This window comes from Canis lupus, chromosome 6, assembly GCF_048164855.1.
Source record: "Canis lupus baileyi chromosome 6, mCanLup2.hap1, whole genome shotgun sequence".
NCBI lineage: Eukaryota > Metazoa > Chordata > Mammalia > Carnivora > Canidae > Canis > Canis lupus.
Window position 1 is genome coordinate 68981629 of NC_132843.1, and position 21051 is coordinate 69002679.

The 21051-nt window shown below is 41.5% G+C and overlaps 1 protein-coding gene across 2 annotated transcripts in view; it reads left to right on the top strand.

Annotated features, from left to right (window-relative positions):
• The window catches only part of PTPN14 (protein tyrosine phosphatase non-receptor type 14), a 180388-nt gene that overhangs the window by 26007 nt on the left and 133330 nt on the right, over positions 1-21051 (top strand). The window contains exon 1 of one of the 2 annotated variants that reach the window (XM_072831070.1): positions 3000-3359. The exons of the other annotated variant lie outside the window; for it this stretch is intronic. Coding sequence (XP_072687171.1) covers positions 3340-3359 — 20 coding nt within the window. The 5' untranslated portion in view covers positions 3000-3339. Of the gene's footprint in view, positions 1-2999; positions 3360-21051 lie in introns of those variants that run through there. 2 annotated transcript variants of the gene reach the window in all.

Here is a 21051-nt window from a genome sequence, read left to right on the forward strand (position 1 = left end):
TATTTATGTATTTTTTTTTTTTTTTTTTGCAAATTAAATATAAAGAAGACAAATCTTACGAAACATGGTCTTTAGGTGCCTCTGACAAATCGGGGGAACACATGCTAGATCACTGTTGCCCATACTTCTTCTGTTTATTTTACCACCTTTAAAAGATTTTCCTCCTGGGATGCCTGGGTGGCTGAGCGGTTGAGTGCCTGCCTTCGGCCTAGGGCGTGATCCTGGAGTCCTGGGATTGAGTCCCACATCGGTCTCCCTGCAGGGAGCCTGCTTCTCTCTCTTGCTGTGTCTCTCATGAGTGAGTAAGTAAAATCTTAAAAAAAAAAAAAAAAAAAAAAGAAAAAAAAAAGATTTTCTTACTGAACTTTTCTCATTCTCTTTTGTTCCTATTTATTTAACCGTCATGTAGTTATTAGTATTTATACATGCTTTTTTTTTTAAAGATTTATTTATTTATTTATTTATTTATTTATTTATTTATTTATTTATTTATTTATTTATGATAGATATATATAGAGAGAGGCAGAGACACAGGAGGAGGGAGAAGCAGGCTCCATGCCAGGAGCCTGACGTGGGACTCGATCCCGGGACTCCAGGATTGCGCCCTGGGCCAAAGGCAGGTGTAAACCGCTGAGCCACCCAGGGATCCCTATATATGCTTTTTATAGAAGTTAGGGATCTGCTCTTTTAGTTGTACTTGTCTCTTCAAAAAGTTCTTTCCTGTGGCAGAGCTAAAATAGGGGACTAAGAAGTCCTTTTGTTTGATGCTAATTAAGGGATTATTAAATAGTTTATGAAAGCAAGTTACATACATACAATCTATTGGCACTGTTAACAAGCCATGTATACCATGAACTTTGCACCGATTGATGCCTTTAATGCCTTTTTTTTTTTTTTTTTTTTTTTGAGAGAGAGAGACAGAGAACATGAGCAGGGGAAGGGCAGTCAGAGGTGAGAGAGAACCAGGCTCCATGCTTAGCGCAGAGCCTGACAGCAGGTTCGATCTCATGACCTGAGATCATGAGCTGAGCTGAAATCAAGAGCCAGACACTTAACTTACTGAGCCACCCAGGCACCCCTGATTAATGCCTTTTCAGCAAAACTATTTTTTAAATTGTACCTAGCTACATTTTTTTCTTTTTTCAACTGCCACTTTCAAAGATAAACTTCACTCTCAAGTTAGGAAAACAGATGACTCTTTTTCCCCCCTAAAATTCTCTCTGAAATGACATGTGGACCTGGTAGCCGTTGTGAATCTGCTTTATTTTCCCCGCTGTGTTATAAAAAGCAAGGCAGGCATTTTAGTGCCCTTTCAAGAGATGCTAGCCTGGGGTAAATAACAATTTAGTTCAGGTGGGTAGAAAAGAATGCTGATGACATTCTTTTCATCAGCTCCATGTGTAACCTCCAAGCAGGAGGTCAGGCAGTAAAACATTCGAGTGAACTGGTGAAATGTTTTGTATTTATTTACAGGCCTCTGAATCACAAGACCGATCCCAATAAACTCAACAAGTCAGAGTGATGGAGGAAAGTCTATGAGGCATGCAGAACAGTAAAAGTGGGCAGTGGAAGGGACCTGTAGAGTACATTTAGCCTGCTCTTCTGTTCCCGCCGTGGAAGGATGACCATGAGGATCTCTGGTGCTGTGGACGTGGGTGGATGTGATGAGGAATGGGATTGTACTCCTGTTCTTCCCACCCGCGGCTGAACTGCCTGCCATTTTGCTTTCAGATTCCCGCCATCCTGAAGTCTTAGAATTCTGTTTTGCTGAAAATTCTCAGTTCTTTTTCTTGAACCTTTCCTACCCAAACCTTCTCTTGCATCATTCCTAAGGCATTCTGTATCTTCTCTTGTACTAGACTTGATGACTTGATGTCATTGCCTACCACAGTTGGGTTTAAAGTCGGGGGCATTCTGAAACCTTAGTGTTGCCATTTTTAGTGTTACTGTACTAAAGAATGATTGAGGTGTAGCTTGTAGAGAATTTTTTAAAAGGGAAGAGAACAGGGCCTCTGGGTAGGAAGTCCATAATATTTTCTGACACATGGTGAGCCTTGGGGTCCATAGATACTCATTTCCTCGTCTCCTTCCCTGAAGCCTTGCTGTTCACCTTCCCGTCGCATGTCCACCAAACCGTGGGCCGACCTCTAATTCCTACCTGACTGCTCTGCCTTTTTATATCTCAAATAAAAGATTTCATGGGGTAGGAGGGTTAAACTCTTTGTGTGAATATTAATAATCCAAGTTAATTTGGAAGAGCTTTCGTTTTATATACTACTAGAAAAATTGTTTTTATAAGCAATTATCTCTGTGACCTAGCAGAAGTCAAGGCAGAGTAGATTCAGTGAGTAAGAATAATTTAGTGTTAGCCTATTGTACAAATAAGAATGCTTTAGAATCTAAAATAAGATTTTCTTATTACTTGAATGTCTCTCTTTTTCAGACTGTTGCTGGACCTTATTAAAATATGTTAGGAAGTTACTTCTCTTTATTACAGACCAGCAATCATTATTGAGAATTTACTGTGCTGCTAGGTGAAGTGGAAGTGGTAGGTTAGGAGTTATGAAAAGATACCAAAGCATGGTTCCTTCTTTAAAGGAATTTTATTATAAATTCTTTATATGTTAAGTCCCCTTTTCAGAAGACTTTATTATTATAAGCTTTATATTTTTAAGCCTTTTCTTTCCTGCCCTCCTCTTCCTGCTTCCAACCCCCCCCCCCCATTTCATCTCAAGAGCAAGATATGTTTTGCTTTGCTGCTATGTTCTTGCCTCTTTTCATTTATGGCTCCTGGTGAGTGCTGTGATAAGATTTTTGGGTGTGGGTGGCTAAGTGATATTTCTTTCTTTAGCTATTTCAGCTGTGTTATCCTCATTAAATTTGGTGAGTTGACCCAGCAGCAGGATCTTCAAGCAGCTTCTTTAGATGCGATGGATGGACTGACTTTGTCTTCGACTAGTCTTAACCTCGACGGGCTGTGTTTTGATGGGCTATCCATTGAGGGAGGGCTCGCCCTCCATTTAGGTTCCTTAAAGTTTTGGCACAATAATGGTTTCAGAGAGGAAGAAACATTGTGCATTTTGTAATGCATACATAAAGTCTGCTTTTTTTGGGAAAAGCATTTTAGTGCACCTATCGTGCTTTCACAGAATGGACAAGGCAGTGCTACTGAGGCAGAAGGAAGTATATATGTAGGGTTGATGACTGCTCTATAAATGATTTTGAATAAAATATTGCAAAGGCAGGACTTATTGCATTTGCCTGGATGGTATGAGGCGTGTTAGCAGAAGAGGAAGTATCTGAGTCTGGAAGGATGAACGGGACCTCCAGGAAGAAAGAATGTCTCCAGAAGGAGAGAGGTATCATGGGCTTTGAGAGTGGTGGATATGCAGGGCATACTGAGGAGGCTAGGAGTCCAGTATGCCTTGTGCTTGGGGTGAGCGGGGGTGGTGGGAGGTGGGCGGAGGTGGTGGTAAAGAATGAGAACTCCTTTTAAGCCGAGATATGATGGTAACAAAGGAATGTGTGTGACTTTTATATTTGGAAAGATTAGAATTTTTCTAGATGGGATCCTTAGTACCTGCCTGTCTCACTGAGGGTTTTTTTTTTTCCTTGTATCAAAGTTAATCCAGTGTTTTCAAACTTACATGGCTTTTCTGTTTCCATTTGACTCTGTCCTCAAAGAAAATACATATTTATAGGACTGGTAGCAATATGGATTACCTGGGTAAGCATTTAGGGACACAGGTAACTTTAAACACTCTTTACCAAGCCACATTCTGTCTTTGTTTTGTTCTGGTGCTGATACGGCAAAAATGGTGTCTAGCAGGAAAGTCAACATATCTTAATAAGCCATTTGTTTTACAGGAATGCTGGGGTTTTGGCAAATGTAATATCTGCCTGGCATACATTTTGCAGTGATGACTCTTTTAAACTTGTTCCAACGGGGGCAGCAGCATATTTCATTGGTCACTGTCAGTCTTGCAAGTAAGGGAGAGTCTGACAGGCTTTGAATTACTTTTCACTTTGTATACATACCTCAGCCTCTTAGACTGTCACCATGAAAAACAAAACAAAACAAACATCATACAGAAATTATTTCTACCCATTTAGTACTATGCCTTTAACTGTCAGAAGTGGGTGGGAAGAGTGAAAAAACTGAAGAGGCAATTCATCTGTTCTTATTTTGTGACTGGGCTTAACACCATATGCATGTGCCAATACAGGGAGAGTTTTCTTGAGAACCTGGAGGTGGGAAGTAGAGTGGGTAGGGGAAGCCTAACTCCTCTGGGGAGAGGTGGAGGTGTACGTTCTGCTTTGATTGTTTGGCAGGAGGGGTTCAGGAGAATTATACTCAGATAATAAGAGCTTCTTTGGAAGTTGGGCACAGCCCTCTTTCTCACCTATAGGACAAGGCCTACATGAGAAAATTGGCCCAATGTCATTTTGGCCAGGAAAGTTGTCTTTTCCCAAATGTTACTTTTCCCAGGGCAATGATATAGCAGGACATTTCTGAGAGAAGGAAATAAAATGTGTTTTATGGGATTAAAATTGCAATGAAGATGCTGAACTGAGTTTTAAAAAAACTCAGTCACATAACAGGTAAATTCTTCATTGTCTTTTATTCTGAGACAAGCCTTTCTGTGCTTATGGAAGCATCTTTCTGTGCAGTTTTTGATAGCTGACTGGCCAAAAGGCATTGATTGAAAAAATGCCATTCCCTGGATCATGTGTCTCTTTTATTAAGTTTGAAGATACATTGGGAGGAGGGATTTCTTTTTTTGCAGTGTGTTCTGCTCCTTGGTCATGGCCATGGATGGGGCAGGAGGCGGATGCTTGATTATTATTGACCATAGAGCAAGGGCACTGCCAGGACTCTGAACATTAGGCCCAAGAGGGTTTCTGCTGAGCATGTGACTTTACACTGTTGCCTCGAGTGCCTGTTCTGGTGCTCACATCCTCTGTTATATGAGGGTCCCGAGGGCACACAGCACATCTTTTTTGGAGACACGAGTGTGTGGTATTCACACAGTGGGGTAGCACCGTGCAGCAGTTGGTTTGAGCTGGGGTGAGGGAGACAAGGCCGGGTATAAGGTTGGAGGTGTGGGGACACTTAGGCATCTTGGCCAGCCCTAGCTCCGCCTGCCAGGGAGCTCAGGAAAGGTGGGGTTCCTGCAAGGGACTCCACACAAGGTGAATCACACTCTCTAGTGGTGGAGCCTTGGAGTCTGCATTTTAACACATTCCCTGAGTAGCTTTTCAGTTGGAAGACCACTGGTTCGTGCTTTGCTCCTGCAGATGACTGCTCTCAGCCCATTTTGCAATATTGAAAAACCTTTCCTCAGATGGTCTGGCTGTGGGCTGGTGGGTGAGGAGCCTGGAGCATTTCTCATGCACTAGCAGGGGCTCTAGTGTGTAGCACGCCTTAAAATCATGATATCTCAGCAGAGAGCTTGAGATTCTATAACAAGTATGAGGTTTGTTGTTTTTTTTTTAAAAATGGGGTGTTTACTTCTGTTCAAAGACAAGCTCAGATTATTAATTTTGCTCTCTGGAGTTATATGCTGAATATGCTTGCTGCTCTGGAAATTGTGGTTGGGGGAACGTCCAGATGGTAAAAGACTACCTGGAGTTCCTAAGTCAACTCTTCAAATTATTCTAGATGGGGGGAAAAAAAAGAACACAAAAGGAAAACTGTTGAGGGCCAGGAGTGAAGGAGGGAATCTTTCACAATTGGGTAAGTCCTGGAATTCCTTCCATATTTGTTTTTCTTGCAGTAATAATGATGATGATGATGGTGAAAATGAAAGTGAAAACATGGCAACAAATAAAAAGAATAGCAAGGATTTTATGAGGACTTGCTCTATGCCTTTGCATACATCGCCTCATTTAATTTTTGTCACAACCCTATGAAATAGGTACTGTTATTTTTTTTTAAGATTTATTTTTTATTTATGATAGACATAGAGAGAGAGAGAGGCAGAGACACAGGAGGAGGGAGAAGCAGGCTCCATGCCAGGAGCCTGACGTGGGACTCGATCTCGGGACTCCAGGATTGCGCCGTGGGCCAAAAGCAGGCGCTAAACCGCTGAGCCACCCAGGGATCCCAATAGGTGCCATTATTGTCACCCCATTTTACAGATGAGGAAACGGAGGTAGGCAGTTTTGTGCAAGTCAAATAGCTAACAGTGGCAGATGTGGAATTCAAACTTTGAACCTGAGCACAAAATCCAGTGCAGATTCAAGATTCAAATGTCCCTCCAGCTAGGTAGGAAGAATAAATGAATGAAGCAGGCCTGTAGTCACACCAGAGTGGTTCCCTGTCAGTGGGTACTCACTTCAATCCCAGCTCCTTGTTGCTAGGCTAAAATTCAGGCCAGTGCAATCAGATCTTAATTTTTTTTTTAAAGAGCAAATGGAAATCTATTTTTATGCGAAACGTCTCGATTTTTTAAATAGTGGCAACACATTCAGATTTTAAAACTATCTGGGCCGAGCAAAACATGAAAACGTAAGCGAGGCTTTTAATCTGCTTACTGCTATATGCCCAGCATCCAGAACAGCGCCTGGCCTATGGCTGGTGCTCAGGGGATGCTTGTTGAACAGATGAACGAATGAATGGCTGTGGGCCGCATTATTGCACTCGGAGGCTGTCAGTTTCTCACCTCTGTTTTGCGGGTTTCCCCAACTACCTTTTAGGTTTCTCTGCTGCTTCCGGTCCCAGACCAAGTCATTTTTTAGCTAAATATATCAATCAGCTATACTTCAAAGGTTAAAATCCCTTTAGTTTGAGTTGGTGTCCAGACGACCAGCATTCCTGGTGTTTTTCTTAGTATTTGTTTGTTTTTACTTATTTTTATTTTATTTTATTTTATTTTTTTAAATTTTTTATTTATTTATGATAGTCACAGAGAGAGAGAGAGAGAGAGAGAGAGAGAGAGAGGCAGACGCAGGCAGAGGGAGAAGCAGGCTCCATGTACCGGGAGCCCGACGTGGGATTCGATCCCGGGTCTCCAGGATCACGCCCTGGGCCAAAGGCAGGCGCCAAACCGCTGCGCCACCCAGGGATCCCTATTTGTTTGTTTTTAAAATTTTCTTTTTGGGGCGCCTGTGTAGCTCGGTCAGTTGAGCATTTGACTCTTGGTTTTGGCTCAGGTCATAATCTTGGGGTCATGAGATGGACCCTGGCACTGTGCTCAGTGCTCAGTGTGGAGTCTGCTGGAGTTTCTTCCCCCCGCCCTCTCTCTCTGCTTCTCCCCCTCTATTCCGCTCCTACCCCTCACATTTTCAAATAAATAAATAAATAAATAAATAAATAAATAAATAAATATCTTAAAAAGAATAAAAACTGTAAGGCGCCTGGGTGGCTCATTTGCCTTGGGCTCAGGTCATGGTCCTGGGATGGAGCCCCACTCAGCAGGGAGCCTGCTCAGCAGAGAGCCTGCTTCTCCCTCTCCCTCTGCAACTCTCTCACTCACTTGCTTGGTCTCTCTCTTTCAAATAAATAAAAATCTTATAAATAAATAATTCTTTTTAAAAAAATTCTGGTAAAAAAACTTCATAAAAGATCATGGTTACCATTTTAACCATCTTTGCAGTATACAATTCAGTAGTGTCAGGATACACACACTATTGTCTAACAGATCTCCAGAGCTTTTTCATTTTGCAAAACTCAAAGCTCTATACCCACCAAAGGACAACTCTTCCTCCTCTAGTCCCTGGTAGCCACTGTTCCATTTCTACAAATTTGACTACTTTAGATACCTTACATAAGTGGAATCATACAGTATTTGTCTTTTTGTGACCGGCTTGTTTTCACTTAGCATAATGTCCTCAAAGTTCACCTGTGTTGTAGCATTATTAGAAGTTCCTTGTCTTCTAAGGCTGTATTGTATTCCGTTGTGAGTATAGACCACATTTTGTTTCTCCATTCATCTGTCAGTGCATACTGGGGTTGCTATCACCTCTTGGCTATTGTGAACAGTGCTGCTATGAACGTGGGTGCGCAAATACCTGAGAGTCTACTTTCAATTCTTTTGGATATTAACCCAGAAGGGGGATTACCGAATCATATGGCAGTTCTATTTTTAATTTTGGGGGGAACCCCATACCCTTTTCCATAATGACTCTACCATTTTACATTACTATCAACAGTGCATGAAAGTTCTGATTTCTTCCCATCCTTGTCAACTCTTGTTATTTTCTAGGGTTTTTGTTAGTATTATTTTTTGTTTGTTTTGTGTTGTTTTTGGATTGCAGCTATCCTGATGGAGAGAGAGGAGGTCATATCTCATTGTGGTTTTTGGCTTTCATTTTTCCAGTGACTGGTGATGTTGCACATCTTTTCATGTGCTTGCTGATCATCGTTTTGTATTTCACTTTTTATTAGCTATTTTTTTTAAAGGGTTTATTTATTCAGGAGAGACACAGAGAGGCAGCGACACAGGCAGAGGGAGAGGCAGGCTCCCTGCAGGGAGTCCAATGCAGCCACTCTGTCCCCAGACCTGGGATCTCACCCTGAACCAAAGGCAGATTCTCAACTGTTGAACCACTCAGGCACTCCTTCTTAGTAGCTTTCAATCTATGAGCTTTCAAGGGCTGTAAAAGTATATTTCCTATTATTGGCATGGTGTAACATAGAAGAATCTTTTCAGTGTGATTGTGTTCTCTCCTGCACAAAGATGCAAAAGTTCATCCAACCAGCCTAGCTTGAGGAACCATTCAAGGATCAGAAACTAAAGTCAGGAACCCTGGCTTCTGGCTCTAACTGCTTAGGAACATAATACTTATTTCCAGAAGACCTACTATGTTCTGTTAGGTTTAACCAGAAAAAGTACAAACTGAGCAATCTTTAGTCTATCAAAAAGGAGGCCACCTTTCATCCTGAGAACACTGTTCTGTGGAATATGATTAAAACTTTTGGAGTCGAGGTGGTGAAAGGTAAGGGAGATGAGGGTTGAAGTGACTCACTCCTTTTTCAGACAGTGAACCATCTCCTAGTGACAAGCTTAGTGTACTTAGAAAGGATTGACAAACGAGAGTGGCTATATAAGACAAGTAACTAAATGATCTTTCCCCCCACTTTATCATTAGTTGGTGCTGATTAGAACAAAAGAAAATTGGTTGTAATCAATCTGGTGAAAATAATGCTAGGGTCAAAACCCCCTAAATCCCGGAGAAGAGGAAATTTCACTCTGTGACAGCTAACTTGTAGTTTTAGGGTTAAAACGTGTTATATACACCTCTTAAAATTTAAAATTAAAATTTTTTTAATTTAAAATTCTAGAACTCACTATGCTAGAGTGGACCTCTTGTGACTCAGGATTAATTGAAAAAAGGTACACATGTCGAGGTCTTGACTTCTGAGATGTCCTTTACTGATAGGGCATTGATGTGGGATTGAACATAATCTGCAGCCTTCCAAACAGGAGGCATTCCTGACTGTTCACTGTGTGGTTTGCGGACCTGGAGGGCTGGGAAGAATTGTGGGGGCTATTGTTAGCCGGTAGGTTAATGGTTAACTCCTGCAACAGGCCAGAGGGAACACCTGATCTCTGATGAGACCCACTGCTCAGAATGAGTAATAGTTAACCATTCCTTACCTTTGACTAAGACCATATACCTTCCATAGTTTGTTCTCCTGAGTGTGTGAGACTGCAAGGGTTTTTTTTTTTTTTTTTAATTTTCCTCTTGCAAATAAAATGTACATGGCACAGAAGTTTTATGACTCATTCCTTGCAAAGAAAGCAGGTGGTATCCATGAATAGTTTGCCCTTTTCAGGGACAAGTAGAATGATTGTTACCGAATCTTCACTTAACTCAATTGCAGTTGTGTAGAGACCCATATAAAATGGTCTTGTCTTCAGTGTTACAACAGCATTACCCTTAGCAAATGTGCCCTTTTAGTCTGCTGTGCTGCATGTGACAGTGAGATTTTCTCATTTGTGGGGACCAGTCATCTACGGTTGGAAAAGATAAAAGAGTTTTCAAAAGGGGGAGCAAAGAAAAACAGGAGGTCCCCCTCTCTTCACCTGGGCTGCTTCATGCTTCAGGCTGGCTGCATGCCAGGCTTTGAGGAGTCAGATGCCTCATTCCTGGTTAATGCGTGGTAGTCATCTGGTAAAATGCCACCACCATGAAGGTGTAGTTTCAGATGTTCCATTTATTATGTCCAACTGAAGCTTTTGGTGCTCATGCCCACTTAAGAACATTCTAGAAACATTAGAAATAGCCTTTATATTAAAAAAACACAACACTTTGGCTGAGAATTTTGTGCCTGATATGTTCATGGTTCTAAGCTCATTATCAGGGTCCTAGTGTTCTCTCTTCGAAACCTCTCCAATGTTGTTTCCTTTCTTCCTCGTAGTCTATCTGCTATCTCTAATTTGAGGATGCATGGCTGACATGGCCAGTGTCTCTCTGGCTTCGGTTTACCTTTGAGAATTCATTGTAAATCTATTCTGAACCAAGAGTTTGGTCTGTGTTGGAGTATTTCCTGCTTATTATAAACTCTTTATTTGAAAAACATTTTTTAAGGAATTCATTTATTTATTTGACAGAAAGCAGGTGGAGCAGCAGGCAGAGGCAGAGGGAGAGAGAGAAGCAGGGAGCCCAATGCAGGACTCAATCTCAGGACCCTGGAATCATGACCTGAGCCAAAGACAGACACTTAAACCCACTGAGCCACCCAGGTACCCCCTAAACTCCTTACATTAACGAAGAAACAAAAAAAGACTGGTCTCTTTGCTTGGTAGCTAAGGCATTTGAGGCAGTTTCTGAGGGTTGACTGCATCTCATGTTCGGGCTTGGGCTCCATGTTCTTGGCTGATGGCACCATCTCTCCCTGGATACTACGTTTGCCAAGGGACCAGACATCTCATAATGATGTATTTCTCAGCCTCTATCTTGTTTGACTTTCCTTTGAAATTCAACATTGAATACAGCCTCCTCTTTGAAGCATTACCTTCTTGGGTCTCCTAGATGTTCCTTCTCCTACCCTGGGTATTCTTTGTCACTGTCCTTTGAAGATTCTCCTCCACTGATCACCTGTTGAATGTATGTGTGGTCTGGCATCTATTTTCACAGGCATATCCAAGACTTCTACTCTAAGCTCCTCTGTAACTCATATCCCTCTCTCTTTGGGGCCCCCACATTCCAGCTGCCTACTAGATTACCCATGGAGATTGACTGCAGATATCTTAAACTCAGAATGGCACAAACAGAATTCATTGGCTTTCTCCTCAAGCTTGTTCCTTTCTTCTATGTTTCTTACTTTGGAGATGGTGTAAGAGTTAAACCAAGCACTTGAGTCAACCTAAGAGCCTCATTCTCCTTCACCCTCTATCTGCCATAATTGCCAAAACCTCTTCCTGACTCTACTGTAGCTACTTTATTCCTAATCCTAGGTAATCCTAATTTCCTAATCCTAGTCCTTCCGATTCAGTACGTACCTTACCTCCTACAGGAAGATTCCCCGAATTGCAGACTTGACCCTCCTCCTGGGGTGTGCTTTACCTGTTTCCCTTGGGCGTCTGTCTGTGATTGAGTTTGGCCTCGGCAGGGACCATGACTCCTCCACCATAGTTTCCTACTCACCAAGGTGGAATGGTACCTTGGAAATCTGTCATTTAGTGAAAGTGTCTGAGTACTATTCCATGGCTGATGGGTTTCTACCCTTTACATTAACAGATGGGGCTGGGACTTCAATCTGTGGACTTTCTGGTCCTAAAGGTCCTGTTTCTGTGGTGCCTGTTCCCTGTTTGCTTGCTTCAAGCTGGATATGGCCTCTATGGGAAGGTGATGGAGGGCAGGAGGCAGTTTGGGTGCATTGAGAAGAACAGACTTGCAGCACTTTGCTCTAAGGACTAGGGAAGAAGCTCCTGATGAGTAGCTAGTTCTCAGTAATGGGATGTTTGGGGCAGCAACCCATTGCTAGGGGCTGGGCTGGATGCTTGCATGCAGCAGTGATACGGTTCCCTGTTTGGCTAAATGGTGATTGACTGAGGTCACCTCTTCCTCTGTTTTATGGCTCCTGGGGTGCAGTGTGAAGGTCTTCTCAGGGCTGGGGATCAGGGGGAGGCAGAGGCAATTACTTTACATTTGTAATCTATGTTGGAAGACTTTTCTTTAGTCTTGGGTTGGCTTTCCCACGTCCCATAACGTGGGGAGGAACTGGGACATGGCGACATCACTGGCCGTATCTTGCCAGTCTCCTGATCCGGCAGTTTGGGGAAGGTACCAGGTTCCCAGCTATATCTCACACCTGTCAGTAACAAGAAAGCTCTGAGATCAAAATGATTACAGGCCGAGGAAACATGTCCTTACTATGAAAGCTCAGAGACTCACACCCGTGAGCTAAAGTAAATGCGTAAAAAGGAGGCAAACATTATTGGAGGAAGGGAAGTCAGGTATGTTTGCTGCTGAACAGATGGAAATATTTTATATGCAGATAAAAGACAACGACTCCCAATAATTGTTGACATTAGGCCGTGCTCTTCCGGCAGCTGAACACGTTGTGTGATTTTTCCCTCCTTGCCCTGCCTGGTTGCTCACAGGCGACCACTGCAAAAGTGGGATGACAAGATTGCATATTGGGCACCTGGGTGGCTCAGTGGTTGAGCATCTGCCTTTGGCTCAGGGTATGATCCCAGGGTCCTGGGATCAAGTCCTGCATCAGTCTCCCCGAAGGGAGTCTGCTTCTCCCTCTGCCTGTGTCTCTGCCTCTGTGTGTCTCTCATGAATAAACAAATAAAATCTTAAAAAAAAATTAAAAAAAAAAACAAGACTGCTTATTAATGTGCTGCTCTTCACTTTTCAGAGATGGGACAGTCCTGAACTGAGAGATGTGAAGTGACATTGGAGTGCTGGTTTTGATTTTTCTGTTTCTTACACTCTTTTTTGTTTGTTTGTTTGTTTAAAGTTGATCTTGTCCTGCAAATACACACCTGCATACTGGAGATAAGAATGGAAGAGGCAGCTGCCGATCAGCTTATGTCTATGTGTGAATAAGGTGCAGGCCTGCCGATTACTGAGCTGTGTCCAAGACCAGATCCGGAATGTCTTTCCCCACCCCAACCACAGAGTCAACACGCGTTTAGCCAAACACACGTTTCTATTATGTCACTGGAGATTATTTTGAAGATTGAACAAGTTAGGTCTTAATAGAGTACTTGAGATAGTGCCTGTCATAGTAAACACCGTACAGGGCTTGCCATTTTATTGGTGTCATTACTTGCTTTTAACGAAGTTGTGCTTCAGTTTTACTCTCAGTGACGTGTGTCTCCAAATATAAATTAACAGTGTTATTTTCACAGTTTGAATTTAAAGCTCAGAATCCCTCCCTTACTTGGATTTTGTCCTTTTGGTTGGAATTTTCTTTTGAGCTATTTCGTCTGCTTTTGTTGGGGTAGGCTGCTGCTGTTGATGCTCAATAATCTACTCCGATTAGCTTTTAAAATTGCAAATTTTCACAACTTCCTATGTTTCTGTCCTGTTAAAAAACTTTGAAGGAAATCTGGTTATACCCTATACAAATAGCTGCTGTGAGAACAATGGCGTGGTTTCATTTGTATTTTCCACATGGATAGTTTCTGTGATATTGTTATTTCTGACATTACCATGCTATGTTTTATTAGGGAACTATTTTGCATGATCAAATCACTCTGCCTTTTTTTTTTTTTTTTGATAATTTCTTTTCAGTTCCTTGACAGATGCTATGTTTGCCCCAGTGCTTAAATAACAATGTCTGTTATTTTAACTTAGCTTTTAAATTATAGAAAGGTTGGGACGTCTGGATGGCTTAGTGGTTGAGCGTCTGCCTTTGGCTGAGGTCCTGATCCTGGGATCCAGAATCAAGTCCCACATCAGTCTCCTTGTGGGGAGCCTGCTTCTCCCTCTGCCTGTGTCTCTGCCTCTCCCTCTGTGTCTTTCATGAATAAATAAATAAAATCTTAAAAAAATACATTATAGAAATGTTTAATATTACATATACTTTTCAGGGATTACGACGTGTTGGGCACTATTTGCATCTGTTTTTCATGGTTGAACCTTGCCACCGAGTGAGCTGGATTTCAGGAAAATGAGACGTGTATTGCACCTGGGAAAACAGGCCTGAAAAAATGCACATCACACACAAACACACACAAATGCACATCACTTGCTAGGCTAGTAAGGGGCAGAACTGGATTGAACCCACATCTCTCTCTCTCTAAAGTCCAAGCTCTTCACTACCACCATAAAAAATTTTCACAATCACTCTTGGAATCATGTATATGGCATGAAAAAATGGATTTCAGTTAGTTTTCCTCTATGTCCACCTGGTGGTCCCAATTCATTTCCTTAGCAGCTATTTATTGAACTCTTGCTATGTTCCTGGTACAGTGCTGGGTAGCAGTTCAACCAGTAGGCATAGGGTCACCTCTTAAAGAGTTGATAGCTGCTTGTGCATAGGATTCTTACTATGTTTTCATTGATGAAGTTTTCTGTGTTTTGCCAGCTCTCATATGGCTTCTGGAACTATAATGTTATTATAATCACCATGTAATATTACTAAAGTATTAATAGAGGAGCTTAGCATTTTTGCCTCATTCTGCCTGTTGCATTTCACTATTTGCCATATTTTCCCTTGAATTTTGGTATTGACTTGAACTTGCACAGTGTATCAATCAGAATATATTTTCGTCTTTATTTAGTTACCTCAAACTTTTTTTTTTTTGTTTAATTTTATTCATTCATGAGAGACACAGAGAGAGAGGTAGAGACACAGGCAGAGGGAGAAGCAGGCTCCCTGCAAGGAGTCCGATGCGAGATTCGATCCCGGGACCCTGGGGTCACACCTGAGCCAAAGGCAGACGCTCAACCACTCAGCCACCCAGGCATCCCTAGTTACCTCAGACTTACTCTGGAGCATGGTGAGTGTGTTTTAACAGTGATGAATGATTACCACCTCCCAGGCGTCTTTTTTAATCTTTGCTGTAGTGTCGCACAACCATCCTCCAGAATGGGTCTGTGTTTTCCTCCTGTTATTGATTCAGGGACCTGAGACACCACAGGCTCCACAGACATAATTCCGGAGTAGGTCTCTGTTGGCTTCAAGTTTCTTTTAGTCTTTCTCATGAATACCATACATAGGCTGTAACAAATTATCCCCTTATCCCCTTCTGGGTTAGCTAAGGTTCACGTAGTCATTGAAATCTGGTGAGACTCGATGATTGAACATTTCTTTCTGTCTGCTCATTGATTCTGACACCTTAGAACGTTGTTGTTCTCCAGATTTCTGCACCTTATCCAGTTAATCCGGTGGTCTTAGAACCTCTTGTATCAGGAACCAAAAAAGAGTTGTTGTTTACTGATTCCCAGGGGAGGGTATTGGTGACTTCCTTGTGTTGCTCAAAGGGTGGCACTGATTTATAAGAAGCCTCTCATGTAGACAGCACTCAGGAAAGGTGAAGCCAGGTCCTGTGGAGGAGTCTGGGAAGTTGGGGGAAGGGGTTTAAACAACATTTAAATTGACTTGGGGTTGTCACAGAGATTGAAGACTTGGCTAGGAACAGGAAGACTTGGGCAGGAACTGGGTATGGCTCCTCCTAATTAGGAATCTGGGACCCGGATCCATCTCTTGTCCCAGGCCGCTAAGATCACTTTTCAGGTATCTTTCCTAATTGCCACAGAGAGGTCAACAACATGAACACGTGTGGGTTTGTGTTACTTGTTTGGGAGAATGTTCTGCTGAGAACTCTTGGTCTTGAGCACATCCTCATTATGTGTTAGAATGAAGTATAAAGCCAAAGTGCCATAAACTGGAATTTTAGTTCATGGCTTAGAATGAGAGAGTATCACACACGAGTTGCTGGCAGAAACACAGGTAGTACTGTGTGCCCTTTCCCCTCCTCAAGTGCCTGGTCCAGAAGTGTCACCAGGAGCAAGAGTTCCTGTAGGAAATGTAATGGCGTTTGAAGTTGAGTTTCCTGTAACATGAAGAGTGTTTCTGTGTTCAGAGACATCAAACAAAATGGAGTATTACTTTCTTTTTCGGAATGGTCTCATAGGCACGTTTAGAAAATTTAAACTTCAGTTGGAAATAGTATAACAACGTTACAGAGAGTTTGAGAGATCAGCCCTTTAAATGTTGCAGTTACTTGGATTTTGGCAGACTTTCTGAGTTCACATAAAGGGCTAATTTTGCTGTATAAAGTATTGGTGTTGAAGTTTTCCTTAGAGGAAAGAGATAAATGTATTATATTTAAACTCTAAGTTATATTTATTTTTGTTCGAATGGGTGAAAAAAATAAGGCAAAATCTTAAAAATATAAAAGGTGATGCAGTAAAAAGTCTTTATTCCGCTCTGTTTCCTGGTCTCAGTTCCCCTCCTAGAGGTCATAGTTTTTAATATGGTCTTCCAGAGGTATGTTGTATACATATAAACATACATACATCTCCCCGTCCCCCTTTTCCCACACCGCTAGCACACTGCCCCGCTCCTGTTGTGTACCACAAATTGTCTCTCATCCTGGAAGCCATTCATTTCAGTGTTTAAAGGACCCCTTGATTCATTTTTCCCTTATTTGGACACACCATAATTTAGGCTGTCTTCTGTGATGGACTTTTTAGGTTGTTTCCAGATTTTGCAATTTCAAAGAATTTTTCACACATGTATGAGTCTTAGGATAAATTTCTAGAAGTGGAATTGCTGAGTCAAAGTCATTTGTAATTTAAATAGATAATTGCCAAATTGTTTGCCATGGGAGTTACACCACCAGCCATATAAAGGACCTTGTGGAGTATGGACTTTGAAATCTTGAGTTTGAGAATTTGAAAATATGCGTATTTATTTTTTTAAAAATATTTATTTATTTGACAGAGAGCACACAGCAGCAGAGGGAGAGAAGCAGGCTCCCCGCTGTTTTTAAAGATTTATTTATTTGAGAGAGAAAGCAGAAGGAAGGGCAGAGGGGAAGGGAGAGAGAGAGAATCTTAAGCAGACTTTGTACCTACGGAGCGCAGAGCCCAATGTGGGGCTCCATCCCGTGACCCTGAGATTAACCAGAATGAAAACCAAGAAGTCAGTGACTTAACTGAGCCACCCAGGCGCCCCTGACATGGTTTTATATTTTCCCTTTTCACCCCTGCAGCTCCTGTTTAGGATATACCCTTCCAGAACTTTTCCTATGCATGTACATAGGTAATTTGAAATGTAAAGAAAGTTTTTGAAAACAAATTAAAGGCAAAACTATACCATGCATGATGCTGAACTTGCTTTTGCTGTTCAGACATGCATAGTCAGGCCCTTCTTATGTACCAGTCTTAAGTCTCCTAAGCATTTGCACCATGTTCCATACAACATTCTAATGTATTCAGTTTTCCCTATTATAAATAATGCTGAGATGAATGTTTCTGTAAATTTTTTAAAAAGATTTTATTTATTTAATGGAGAGAGCACATGCCATAGAGCACAAGCAGGGGGAACGGCAGAGGGAGAAGGAGAAGCAGGCTTCCCACTGAGCAGGGAGCCCAATGACGTGGGGCTCTATCCCAGGACCCTGGGATCATAACCTGAGCCAAAGGCAGATGCTTAACCAACTGAGCCACCCAGACGCCCTGAACATTTTTTTCTTTCAATAGATGCATGTAGAATCTTGTGGGCAGATTCCTAGAAGTGAGAATACTGGTGAAAGGTCATACACACTTAAGTTTTTACAGGTAATGCCAGATTTCCCTTTAAAAAGTCTTACCATGTATATTCCAATAAATAACACTTCTGTATCGTCAGCACTGAAAATCATCAGTCTCTAATTTTTGGTGTTTTTTTTGCAGCTTGAGAAATTTTTTTAAAATTTCTCTTTTAAAATTCCTCTTCTGCATGTTTAATTTATTTTTTCCTGATGGTGAGGTTGAATGTCTTCATATGCTTCTTAGCTCTATTTCTTTCAGCTATAAATGGTCAGTTTTTCTAGTTTCTTATTGGTTATTAGCATTCCTTTGATACTAATTTTTGTGTGTTACATATGTTGCAAGATTTTTCTCCCAGGTAGTTATCTTGTCACCTGCTGTACATCATCTTTAGCCAGACAGCACTTTTAAATTATGTAACAAAATCTAATATGGCTTCAGAGTTTGAGATCTTAGGAAAGACTTCCATAGTTTCACATTTATAATGTATTTACTTGTGGCACTTTTATAATTTTGTTTTCTTGCATTTAGACTCAGCTAGGTTGACTGAATGGGTGAAGTCTGTTCCTTTCCCTCTGCAGTTTAATCATGGAAATTGGCATATTTTTGAATAGGATTTTTATGACTGAACAGAGCAATTCTGTCCAATAATAAATCAAGTTAAAATTGAATGATGGAAAAAAATTGAATGATGGAAACTTAAATTTTCCAGGTAATTTTTTTTTTCTTGAGGATTTACAAATCTTTCTCCAGCATTCATTTAGGTTTTTTTTGTTTTTGTTTTTGTTTCCAAATAGTATTTCCTGGTCCCAGGACTTGGGATTGGGGTCGGGGGTGTCACAGAGGATGTACAGGTGTCAGCAGGCCAGTTCTGCTTTTATCTGTAATGTTTGCTTAAAAAAAAAAAAAAAAGGAAAGAAACAGAAAACCAATGCTTTGCTAATCTATTTGAAGTTTGGGGAGCTGGGTGAGTAATAGTAACTCATTTTCCCCGAGGGGCTCCAGCCTGTTGGTGTTGGTCATGCGTGCGGTTAGTGTGCCTGGAGAAGAATTCCTTGCAGTGAGGGGCTGGGCTGGCCTGAGCCTCCTGTGTTTCCAGCCCTATCCTGTTACAGTTATAAAGTATGTTCCGTGGTTTGACCTTCTGCTCTAGAACACTTTGCCTGCTATTATTCCACATTTCCTCTTGGATACCTTTCTCATCTGTACACCGGGGATCTCGTTATGCAGGAGCAATAAATACTTCAGAGCGTAAATATTTTTGTTAAGAACTGAAGTACTTTTCTCAATCTGTGAGCACAAAAGTAAAATGGAAAGTTACTGAGTACATTATAAGCTCAGGACCAAGAATGCCAGGAGCATTTTATTTTTGTGTTTAGAAAAGAAACATGAAGTGTTGCTTATCTGTGGGTGTGAAAAATATATTAAAATAGCAAATGGTGACTATTTCAAAAGGGTTGTTTTTTTTTTTTTTTTTCTCTGCCCCATCTCAATTTGCCAACTGCAGATGCATTTTTTTTTTTTTCCTGGAGTGGATTAATGGCACATTATTTCTTATTTGGACTCCCTGGAGGTACTGCAGATTCTTTTGACCATTCAATTCTTATTCCTCACCTCTAGTTTGTTTTTCAGAAGGTATCGGATTAATTTTAGCTTGTTGTATACCCTTTCAAATCTTTTTATTTCTTGAGGTTTTTTCTTTCTTTTAGCACCTTTCTTCTAATTGTGATAGCTATAATAATAAATAACTTATTAGGTATTTCATTGTGGCCAGATACTTTGGTAACTGCTTTACATGCATGACCTCATTTAATCCTGCCCATAACCCTGTGATGGGTAGTGACTATTACAGTTGACCCCTGGGCCATGTGGTTGACCTCCTCCCCCGACACACAGTTGAAAATACACATCTGACTTCTGACTGCCCCTAAACTTAACTATTCATAGCCTACTCTTGACCAGAAGCCTTTGTGATAACATAAGCAGCCTATTAACGCATAGTTTGTATGTTATGTGTATTCGATACAGCATTCTCATAGTGAGATTCTAGAGAAAAGAAAAGGTTGGGTCACCTGGGTAGCTCAGTGGTTGAGCACCTGCTTTTGGCTCAAGTCATGATCCCTGGGTACTGGGATCGAGTCCCACATTGGGCTCCTTGCAGGGAGCCTGCTTCTTCCTATGCCTATGTCTCTGCCTCCCTCTGTGTGTCTCTCATGAATAAATTAATAAACTCTTTAAAAAAAAAGAAAAAAGGTTAAGGAAATCCTAAGGAAGAGGAAATACATCTACAGTATTGTATTATAAAAACTCCATGGAGGTGGACCTGTGCAGTTCAAACCCATATCATTCAAGGGCTTTTCTTATTTTCATCTTATAGGTGAAGAAACTGAGGCTCAGAGAAGCTAAATAGTTTGCCCAAGATTTTACAGTTAGCTGAAACTCAAGCCTAGTATTCCAAGTTTACAACACTCACTTCAGACCTCAAGCTCTTAACTATTATGATGTCTTCAGACATCACCTTAGGGCGTAAGTGGATGTGTCCCCATCCCCTTCCAGGATGAGGCTAAGAAGAGAATACACCTCAGCACAGTGGCTGGTCCCAAGTCTCAGATGGTTGCTGCTTGATCCAAGGAGAATGACAATGTCATCTCCAAGACTTGTTTAGTTTCATGAGTCAAACAAGAGGAATCCCACATCTTGCAGGCAGCTCTGCCTTAAGTTCACTTGCAGTGAAGATGACTTGTGGTCAGCGTTGCTACTTAGACTTTCCTCCCTCTTTTACTTGAATCTTGTCCAGGAGCAGAACCCCCTCCCTCATTCCCGCTCTTCCATTCAGTAACACAGGGGTGACTCTTGGCATTGGAAATGTCATGGGGGGCCATACTTCCTTTGACTCCTGAGTAGTTTGTTAGCTTTGGTTCTCTCTGCTTCGCTCATAGAAGAATTTCTGCTGTATGGGCAGTTTCTTAGCATCTTTTCTTTCCACTTTCAGAAGAAAAAAAAAAAAGAAGCTCTAGCTTGTTATGGTTATCTAAGAATGACACACAACAGAGCATGCACTTTAAGTCATTTAACTCAGTGGGTAAAGAGAAGTGTATCCAGGGCTCGCTCCTGTTTTGGCCAGAAAGCATTAAAGCATATGTCTGTATAGCAGGAATCTCTAACCTCCGTGATGTTGGGGGGTGCTAGGCCATTAGGAGGGCTGACAGGACCACTGACATCATGTGTAAGGGAAGGAAGGAGAGACACTAGGGATGGGGGGAGCAGACACCAGTGGGCTGTCCCAACAATTTACCTCATTGTCTCTATGGAAATTAAGTACCACTCAAGTTGAGAAATTGTTGTTTCCTCCAATAGATGCCAACAGGACTACATTCTGTAAAA